Raw genomic sequence first — 10,901 nt, forward strand, 5'->3', positions numbered from 1 at the left:
GAGGAAGCGGATGCCGGGCGGCCTTAACGTGCGGTGTTAGCACATAACTGGTACGTGCCGAATGCAAGCTGTTTCTGGGTCCTGGGTGGCTGCTTTTACAAGGTAACGTTTTTGAAGGAATAACTAAAATGTGCGCAAATAGGATGTCCGCAACCGGCCAGAAGTCTGGGGGAAAAAACCCAATAATTTTTGCACACATGCAGTAAATAAGAATACTCCTATTTTATACATGTCTAGCCACAGGCCAGAACTGAACAGAAACACCCGAGGTATCGATAGCGACACTGGTGTGTGCACAGTATATTTTACAATCACACTATATATGTATATTTTGCAAGTATATGAATGCATTCAGCCTCCTCTAACTTTAAAAACCCGGCACCGTGTTTCCAAGTCATGGCACTAGTGCAAAATATTACTGAAAGTCGTATTTCAGTCATTTAAAAAAAAAAAAAAAATCGTTCCTGTCTGAATGCCGATGACTAATCGCAGAGCGGAGTAAACGTTGTGCGAATTGGCAGCAGGGTGTGGGGTAATTTTGTCAGTGAATTTCCTTCCTTTGTCTGCTTATGTCTTTCACGAAAGAAAATGCATTTCTCCAAATGTAAGTATTTGGACCCCAGGGCAGGTATGGGATGTTGAAGCTACCTCAGAAGTGTTTTTGACGGACTATGTTTCAGTCCAGTTTTGTCCCTGACCAGAAAGGATGGAACTTGAGACCTAGTGCTTTCCTTCACTTCATCATATGCCTATAAAGCTGAAGACAATACGTGAATTTGCACATATTTCATGAGGTCAGGATGCACACATGCATTTTCGAAGACCCGTTGGCATCGTGTGATCAGAAACGGGTCGGTCGCAGTGGCCGGGCTGAACACAGTTAGATGGTCAGATTGCAGCCAGCTGCATTATTTAGGCATTATCATCTCTGTCACTGCTGGGTGCAATTGAACTGCTGACCGCTCAGGAACTCAAGCCAAGTAAATTCCAATTTTTCTCATAGTTTTATCCTGAAATGAAAGGAATCAGGCTCTTCAAAAACAGAAAAAAAAAAAAAAGGAAAGTAAAGAAAGAACACTTCTAGTTGCTGAACGCCATAGAGTGTTTTGATTTCTAGAAGGTGCAATCAGCGGTCCCTTAACCTCCTGTCAGGATTGCACTGCCAGGTTTTACAGCCTTCGTGGAAAGGATTGGTCTAAACGTGTGGGACCATCCTCCTCTGATCTGCCCGCATACTCCTCCCTATTTTTTTTCCTCTTCCAGTGAGAAAATGCAAATGTACATTCCCCTCTTCTCTTTCCCACACATAAGCCTGAGCAGAGGGAATGCTACATCTGAAGTACAACAGGGCTGACCCAGAGCTGGCAACATCAGCCTTTTTTTAATCCCTTTCTTGACTAGAGATCTCTTAAAAGGATAATTTATTTTAAAAGCGTGCAATGATCAGCTAGTAATTACAGTGCTGAACAGTGCATGGTGCAGGAAGCTTCCAGACTGATGCGTAGTGGGCAAATATTGTCTCGGGAAAGAAAAAGCATCCTTAGGCTGAGGGAGATTGTAAAATATATGCTCATGTGGACACCGGGAGAGAAATATGCAAAAGGAGGTAAATGGGAGATCTTCAGTAGGAAGTAGATGTCAAACTGCCATGTGTGCCCAGGGGATTTGTAATCTATAGTGATAAAATCTATAGTGATAACAATCACTAGTGATTTTTTCACCTGGCTGCTTAGTTGTCATGGAGATTGACATTACATTTAAATGATAAAACTGTTTTCGCTAACAGGGATCTTCTGAATGATAAGGAGGAAAAAAAAAGGCCTTTTCGTGGGACTCTTCAGAAATGTGGAGGGGAACCAGATGAGGAACAGGAGGCAGGTAGCAAGAAAACAAAACTTTTCTAGGCAGGGTGGGCATTGGAGATTGCTAAGGAAGCATGTTTGGAACAACGTGGGGCTTTTGAGAGGTTGGTGTGGGTCACCAGAAGCTGCCATCCCCTGTCTGTGTCCTGCTTGTCCCATTGTTTTTCCCAGTTCAGCTAGCTGATTCAGTTTTTGTGCTAACATCTTGCCCTTTTCCCTAGGCAGACTTTCATTTCAGGATATGGGGCCTGAGGAAAAATAAGATGGAAGCTAAAGACAAAATAGAGACAGAGGAGTACGTGGTTGAGATGATATATCTTGTGAAATTTTCAGATTCAGAAGTAAGAGAGGATTGAGCCCATATTTCTCGGTGACCTGCACTTAACAGCATCCAGATAAAAAATGATACAGAGAATTCAGCTTCAGATGATCATTTATGGTGTGAAGAAAACAGTAAGATTTGTGGCACTAAAATCTGGTTCAGCCAGCTCCATTAGTTGGGTTGCTTTCTGCTGAGTCCAGGATATCATGAAACACATTTCTTTTGCTGCCACTTGAACGGTCTTTTTTTCTCATCCTGTTCTATATCTGTATTTCAGGATCCTTTCATAGCATTTCATCTTGACAAGGCACTAGTGAGAAAGTACATGAGCCCACTCTTAATTGGGGAACTGGCACCAGATCAACCCAGCTTTGAGCCCAGCAAGAATGTAAGTATCTTAAAAACTTGATTTTTGGGTTGAAATTGTGCTATTTAACATCTCTTACTGGCAGCCAGAATTCCCTATACATAAATGATAGTATGTCCTAGAATCACTGTGTTGGTCTGAAGCTTCCCCTTGACTTCATGTCATTATTAGTAGTCTTAGTGAACATTTGTCTCCACGTGACCCTCAGCTTTTCCCCATTGCCACAGTAGCTCCTTGAGAGGGAAAACTGGGCTCCTCTTCGGGTTCCCAAGGCATTTTCAGACCAGCAGATACTCTTGGGTTTCCCCACAGAAAAAGCTGGTAGAAGATTTCCGTGAACTCCGTGCAACAGTTGAGAAGATGGGACTTCTCAACCCCAACCGCACCTTTTTCATCCTGTATCTCTGCCACATCTTGGTGTTGGATGTTGCAGCCTGGCTCACCATCTGGTATTTTGGAGCATCCACAGTGCCTTTCCTCTTCTCGGCAGTGCTTCTAGGTACTGTCCAGGTAAGCAGCTAGGCAAAAAGAAGCCCCAGAAACACCAAAAGCCAACCCTTTGAGACTACGGTTCTCATTGCCATAAGGACAGGAGAAATCTTACCTTCGTGGACTTCCCAAACTTCTGCTTCTCCCTGGGTTCCACCAAAGGGGCAAAATCTCAGTGCCACGACATGCTGCTTTGGAAGGGCAGGCTTTGCCCTGCCTTTTCCTTCCCGTAGTCCATCAAAGCCCTCCTTATTCCCAGCCTTCTTCATACAATGAAAGCCGTGCTACGCTTCTGAGGTCCCTTGTGCCAGAACTCCAAGGCGCTGTGCAGGGGCCAAGCCACCGCGTTCCCATGGGAACTTGCAGCGAGTTAGAGGAGAAGGCAGAGCAGCTCTCAAAGCCCCGGCTATTTCTCCTGTGGCCAGCTGATCCCCTTGGAATTACAAGTACTTGGAGGGGAGGCAGCAGCAAGCTGCTCCTTAAAGGCGACTTTGTTGCCGATTTCAGTGCAGTTTTGTAAGAGAATAAATGCTGTTTCTGAACTCCGTGGGGGTTTTTTTTGCTGATTTTTTTCCTTATGAAAACAACTGTCTGGGCCTAAAAGTCATTAGGCAAAGTCTGGACTGCACTGGTATATAGTAAAAGATAAGTGTTTGGATTGGGTTTTAGTAGTGGAAATGCTCTCGCCATCCAGGGGTATGTTGCGAGGAGCGTGGGAGTGGGAGAAGAGAAAGCCCTTTTCAGATGCAGAGACTCCTGACTCTTTCCACAGCAGCACTGTTGGTTTTTTTTCTTTCCAGGCCCAGGCTGGCTGGCTCCAGCACGATTTTGGACACCTTTCAGTCTTTAGCAAGTCCAAATGGAACCACTGGGTGCACAAGTTTGTGATCGGCCATCTGAAGGTGGGCATTCAGTGCTGAGGGGGACTGCTAGAGCCTTGCTCTGCACTCAAAACCAATCTCAGTATGAGAAGAAAGCAAATGCAAGGAACTGCTGGGGCGGGAGAACTAAGGGCAGAAGATACAACTTCTTTACGGCACTCTCTTCTCATCCCTTCCTGCAGGGAGCACCAGCCAGCTGGTGGAATCACCTCCACTTCCAACACCACGCTAAACCCAACTGCTTCCGAAAGGACCCCGATGTTAACATGCACCCCTTATTTTTTGCTTTGGGAAAAACACTCTCTGTAGAGGTGAGACCTGGGGAAGGCTGGGAGGTTACAGCATTAGGATTCAAATTTGGAAAGCTGCAGAGAGCTTGGAGACTAGTGACCAGTTGGTTTGGTCAATGAGCTGTCTCAGTAATTCAGGAATTTAGAGAAGGTGCGGCTTGGCATTAATGGCCTTTGAAAAACAAGAAGAAAAAAGATCCTGACGCATCACTAGCTTCCATATACTTAATGTTGCAACTGTTTTTTTTATGGGTTTTTTGCCCTAATACAATCTTGCTGTGGGTTGAAATTTTCCAAATTTATTCTGAAGGTTTAAAAAAACCCACCAAAACTGCTTCTGTAAAAGGAGAAGTACATCCAGAAAAAGGTGTGGGTTGACCTGCTGTTTTATATAGTGCTACTTTGCCTTCCACTAGTCCCTAATATTCCTTAGTAACACTTCAATACTTCTGAGATTTTTATATTCTTAAAATTTCAGTAGAAGTTATTTTTGCTATGTTTTAAAATAAGAATGAAATATTTGTCACAATTACAAGTTCACATGTCTCTGATAAGAGACTTGCAGTTGTATGAAGATAAGACTGTAAGTCGTTCTCTTTACCAAGATCAGCTTTGACTAATTGTAGTGTTTTGGGAAATGAAGCAGCGGATGACAAGCAGGGACTCTCTGGAATTTTTACTATTACTGGTCAAAGATGCTGCTTCAGTGGTCTCAGTCTGACAGTGGGTGTCAGACCGGGTCCCATCTGGAGTCCCACTTTATTTCTGGTGCAACTCTGAAATTAATTGAATGGCTTTAGCATTTGCTGGTCCTTTAAAAAAACAGTAACATAAATTCATAGTGTCACCTGGTTTAAATGCTCTGATTTGCATCGAAATTAAGGGAGGGCTGCTATTCGGAATTGGTTTGTACATGTACAGGGATATAATGGAGTTCCTCAAGGAAGTCAGTGACGTGATCTGTTATGTTTATACAGTGAAAACTGAAAAATTAGCAGTCTCAGAGGGAGGATAATCTATTCACCCCTGTTCCTGTGGACACAGTTTAATGTCTAGATGCTCGTTTCTCTGCTTTGGAGACTAATTGCAAGTAGGTGGGAGTTCTGCACACTGTCATCTTTGTTAATAGTATCATAGGTTTTTCTTTTTTCCTGAAACTCTATATTGGCAGCAAACTGTTCTCCGTGCATCCTGTGGTTTTTGGTTTAAGTGTTGTGAGGCAACTGTGCCCTCTGTAGGGAAGGAGCTTCCAGTGCACTTTGGGTAGTCCCTTGCACCACAGAGAGAAGCCTCTTGTGCATCCAAGGCAGGGATGAAAACTTATCATAGCGGTCATAGACTGAAGTTCTAGGGGATGATGAAGCCAATGGCATGGTGGATACTGGCATGGTTTGATAGGCCATCTCTTTCAAAGGTTAGGAGGTATCTAAGTATGCATTTCTTTGAAAGCATAGGTAGGAGAGTATGCACAGATGTCTTTAGGTGGCTTCGCAGCCTGAGTAATTTGCTTATTTTAACAGCTTGGTGTACAAAAGAAGAAATTCATGCCTTATAATCACCAGCACAAGTACTTCTTCATCAGTGAGTAACCCAACCCTTTTGCAGTTGTATGGACAGCATTCGCTCAACCCCTTCCTTCTCCAGTCCATCTCACTGGGATAAAAGGGCACAGTTAATGTCTCTGCAATCTGTTTCTCCACTCTAGTCGGTCCCCCGGCTCTGGTGCCTCTTTACTTCCAGTGGTACATATTCTACTTTGTGGTACAGCGGAAACAGTGGGTGGTAAGTCAGCTCCACTTTGCCAATGGTGACTTCTCCTTGTTTTACGGATATATTTCAGTGCAAGACATTACTGGGAGGAACTCTGAGCAGTGTATCTCTGTGGCAAGGGGTGTGGGTATACGATCTGGGAAATAATGTTTGCTGGAGGAGAGAGGGTACCTTCCACACAGCCCTTCTCCTCTGTAAAAGGTCAATTCACAGTTGAGTAATAAAAGATGTTCTCTGATGTTCTGGCTTGGTCCGGGGGGTGTGTGTCTCTGGAAGCATTCCTTCTTCCGCAGAGTTGATGTTCATACAGAACTTGTCCTTCAGGTAGCATGAGAGTCTAGTTTAAGGTAGAAGTGGGCATTCTGACCACTCTTTTGTTTTCCCAAATCAATACAATAAAAACCTATGGGCACAGAAAAAGCGGAGAAGTAGCAGGAATTGGGGGGGGGCGGGTTGGAGGAGGGTTCAGTGCACCTCCATTTTGCAAAATGATATATTAAAAATCAAGTAGCTTTCACATAGCTTAAAACTGAATCCTCACAGTTCAGTGTGAAGTGGAATAGGGGATGTGTAGTAGACTTTCAGAGTTGTTAGGAAGATAGTTTGTAAGGGGAAATCTAGGACTTTGAGGAATAGCATGGTTTTTAGAGACTAGAAAAAATGCAGAAAAAAGATGGCTCTTCTCTGAGATGTGGGGGTTAGAGACAAGGCATCTTGCTGTTTTATTCTTGCATGGGAGATGGGATAGTCAGGAGAAAATGAACATGAGGGAAATAAGAGTTTGCAAGAAATGTGAAAAGGAACAAAAACGGATGAAGTGGAGGTAAACCAGAGGTCTTTATTCTTCTAATTGGCTAGGCTTTTGGTTTTCTTACTGCTTTCTTTCTCTCTAGATCCAGAGGAAAACGTGATACTTTAGAGCATGTCCTCTCTAGTGTTTGCCATGTGCTGGGCTCAGAAGAGCAGGATAATTCCTGAGCACAGGGATGGCTGGGGAGTGGCTGTGTGTCAGATTGCTTTGTGATGGGGCCGGGGAGGAAAAATCTATCTGTAAAAGGTATTATGGGAGGTTTTAAAGGGAGTGCCACGTAGTGGATGGTAAATTCAGAAGCCAGTAATCCTTCCTCTGAATTAAGTTTTATCTGTTCCCTATACTACAGGACCTGGCCTGGATGCTGACCTTCTACATCCGATTCTTTCTCACCTACTTGCCCTTACTGGGCGTGAAGGGTATCCTGGGGCTTCATCTGTTAGTCAGGTATCATTCAACTTAAAATTCCTCCATTTTCTTTACCCAGTTTATATCGATCCGTCGTGTCAGCTTTTCGTCAGCCTCCTGGTTATCTTTCTCATCGGCTCTCTATTCTTCTGTCTCCTTATGCCTTTCAGCAAGACGGAGGTTGTTGTCTGTCAGGCATGTGTCTTTAGAAGGTAGAAGGTGTGTCTGATCTGGTGATCAGATGTTTGGGGTTCCTGGTGTTCATTTTGTCAAGTAACAACTAGCTTGTATGTGTACAAGTGTTTTGTACTGACTTGCTACAGCATAGGTGTGAGATCAGTAATGGTTTTGTGTGTGTTTGTGCGCACAGGTTTATAGAGAGTAACTGGTTTGTCTGGATTACACAAATGAATCACATCCCGATGCACATCGATTATGATAAGAACGTGGACTGGTTCTCTACCCAGGTAAGACCTTCTTTCCAGAGACCTGTGACTTTGAAGGTGAGAAGTTATAGTTCTGGGTATGTAATGCCCACTTCTGATCACAGAAGTGATGGGAACTGAGAGAGGAAGACGTGGGCAGCTTGTCCTCACTGTGTCATTGTCCATCACTGTGAGTGATTAGTGCAAAGAAAGGAGGTGCAGAAGTGGGATGGAGGCTTCAGATGCTGAGCACAGATGCCTCAAGGAAGATAATTAGAGATGCTACAATGCTCTTCAGATAGAGAGCTTTCTGTGCATGAAGGATGCAGATCTCTTGTGTGCTCTGTCTTATTTTAGTTCTGAAGCCATTACACAGTTTTTTAAGTGAGGGAGGTGAAAGTCATCGTTGTTATGGGGGGAAGTCAAGTCTGTTCTCCTAAATTATGTCCCTAGCAATCATATATCACAGCATGGCCATCTTTTGTGTTGACTGGAGATAGCTCTTCGAGTTGCTGTATTCAGCCGGAAAGCATGTGATGATAAGGAACTTGTACCTGCTTGCTGTTGTGTTTGGCACATTCCTAGAACAACACTTAAATGTTACTGTTTCTTCTCTCAGCTCCAGGCAACCTGTAATGTTCATCAGTCCTTGTTCAATGACTGGTTTAGTGGACATCTGAACTTCCAAATCGAGCACCAGTGAGTTGAAGCATGGGTTGGGGATGTGAGGGAATTTTAAGGAGTGCTAGTTACGCTACGTCTGAAGAGCCTACAAGGTCCCTGTCCCTCTATCAGCTAATATAAGAACAAAAGATAATGTGGGTAAATTTTGTGCTCTTTATACGGGGATGGAATGGGAACTCCAAGAAACTTTTTGGCGCACCGGTGAGCACCAACACCACTTCAGATATGAGTAGCATGGCACAGGAGTGAGAATTACCAGCACCCTGGTTAGTACAGATACTGACTGAAGTGACATGAGGGGGACCACTACAGAGCACTAGTGGCTACGGGTGCAAGGGGAGGTTGAGGCACTCCGAGACTTAGGCACAGAAGAGGGGCAGGAATTCTGTGGGGTGATGATGGATGCCATTGAATCACCATATTCTTCTTCCACAGCCTTTTTCCTACAATGCCTCGACACAACTACTGGAAGGTGGCCCCTTTGGTGAAGTCCCTGTGTGCCAAACATGGTATTGAGTACCAGTGCAAGCCATTGCTCACCGCCTTTGTGGACATAGTGCAGTATGTATCAACCCGCTGCATTCCCTAAGTGAAAGGTTTTCCAGTATTATGGAGTGAACAAGTGAGGGACATGGGAAGGGGCAGCCAGCTTGGATCGCAGAAGTTCTGTGAATAGCTGTAGGTAGTATAGGTGGCTATGAAAGCGATTGGAAAACCTCAGCCGTGGCGCTGGTTTCAGTAGCAGCAGACAGAAGGTGTCAGTAGGATCAACCTAATGGAGGGCTCCTTTTCTTCAGCTCTGAAGGGTTACAGGTCAGTAGGATGCCAGGTCTGGCGCCTCTGTCTCCAAGTATGCTCCAGGAAAAGAGGTGCTTTCATAAAGATGAGTTTGAACTGTCATTCATTCTTTCTTTTTTTTTCTTCCTTTCTTCCCCTCCTTGCCCCCCAGATATTTCTTATTCCATTGAAAAGTCATGTGGCTCTCTTCTGCCATGCTTGCTCCTTTTGTTTTTATTCTAATTAAGTTGTTTGCTTTAGCCTACCAGTCCTTGTCTGATGTAGCCCCAGTGGTTTGGTTCTTCTTCGTCTTTCCGAGGAGCAGTAGTGTACATTGCCTTGCCTCTGAAGATCTCTGAGCAACCTGATCTAGTTGAAGATGTCCCTGCTCATGGCAGGAGGGTTGGACTAGATGACTTTTAAAGGTCCTGTCCAACCCAAACCCTTCTATGATCTCCTTTGCTTAATCTGTAGACAGGAATTCTTCCCACAAGGCTCTGTTCCCTGGACGCTGTATTTCATTACCCTGTTTCTAAAGAAATGTGGTTCTCTCTTGGCAGCTCTTTGAAAGATTCAGGGGAGCTCTGGCTTGATGCCTATCTACATAAATAAGCAGCAGTGGATCCTTACAGAGGAATTCCCCACCCTTGTTGCCTCCTGCGGTGGTCACCATGAAGATACTGCACAGAGGAGAGAGCTGGCTAAGCCGGAGGTGGGGAGGTGGCGCAGCTTAATTCCATTGATGAACGTGATTAATGTGCGTTTTTTAAAAGATGTGTTCTTAATTCTTCTTGTGCTTCTTTCATTCCTCTTCTCTGGTGCTGAGTTATGGGGAAAAGCTGAATGGAGGAGGTTGTGTTCCACCAAGCTGGAGGCAGCTTTGGGACTGGCATCGGATTCCTTTCTGCCTGCTGATACTTCATTTGCTGAGTATATAGGAGGGAGGTCTCTTATCTAACATAGGCTTTTGTGAGGTGGCTCTCATTATGAATGTAGTGAGAAAGTTGAGACAGCATGAAATCAAAGAACACGGGAGTTAGTGAAATGTGGAAGCAATAAGGAATTGTGTAGGTACAGTATTTTCAAATACTTACGTGTAATTAACAATGGCAATAGAAGTGCCCAAACCAAAGGGCGGTGGGGAGCACGTGAGAGCCCAAACCAATTTGTATGTATGTGGGTGAGGCGGAAAAGGTGCAGGCAGCAGTTCTGTAGGAATAATAATGAGGAAAAAGATCTAATTAGAGTCCTAATTGAGGTAGAGAAACAGGAGAGTGGAGGTTATTCCCCAGGCATGTAGATTTGAGAGCTTGGCATGCCATATTCTGTGGGAATGCTGCCCTCCACGTCTCTTCTATGGTGAAGGCCTTTGGGTTATTTGCCCGTTTGTAACCTCCCATGGAGTCTCTGCGAGTGGTTTCCACGGTGCCATGCTTCCGAGTGTTACTGAACCCGATACTGAAGGTCAGAAGGGACAGAAATATGGCACATCCATACTTAGGATCCCTACCAGGGTGACTAAGGAAGCAAAAGGGTGATCAGTCTGTGGTCACCTGAAGCTTCACTCTTTTTTGAACCTCTGAACTGATGAGTGATTTGTTAAGTGGAGAGGACTCATGGCTTCTGGCCCGTGGAGGAGGAGGTGTTCCTGTCTGAGCTGCAGACAAGTTTAATGAAGTTGTAAAAGTATTAGGGGTTGGGGTACTGTTTAAATGCGTTTAACTTTCCGATTGGCAGAAGTCAGTGGGCTGCATAGCCATAGGCACATCAGCCAATACTTCGATGGTCTTTCTCTCTTGGATGCTGTGCCTTCAA

General features: G+C 44.5%; 1 protein-coding gene across 1 annotated transcript; it reads left to right on the forward strand.

Annotated features, from left to right (window-relative positions):
• Positions 1-2,083: 2,083 nt before the first annotated feature.
• LOC104070764 (fatty acid desaturase 1-like) lies at positions 2,084-9,868 on the forward strand (the record flags this gene model as incomplete). The annotated part of the gene is made up of 12 exons (XM_009584797.1): positions 2,084-2,203; positions 2,462-2,572; positions 2,864-3,061; positions 3,841-3,942; positions 4,104-4,232; positions 5,732-5,792; positions 5,917-5,993; positions 7,142-7,239; positions 7,571-7,667; positions 8,245-8,324; positions 8,745-8,870; positions 9,647-9,868. Coding segments are annotated over 12 exons (1,251 nt in total), but the record flags the coding sequence as incomplete, so codon positions are not given.
• Positions 9,869-10,901: the final 1,033 nt, after the last annotated feature.

The sequence above is a fragment of the Fulmarus glacialis genome, unplaced genomic scaffold, assembly GCF_000690835.1.
Source record: "Fulmarus glacialis isolate BGI_N327 unplaced genomic scaffold, ASM69083v1 scaffold41829, whole genome shotgun sequence".
NCBI lineage: Eukaryota > Metazoa > Chordata > Aves > Procellariiformes > Procellariidae > Fulmarus > Fulmarus glacialis.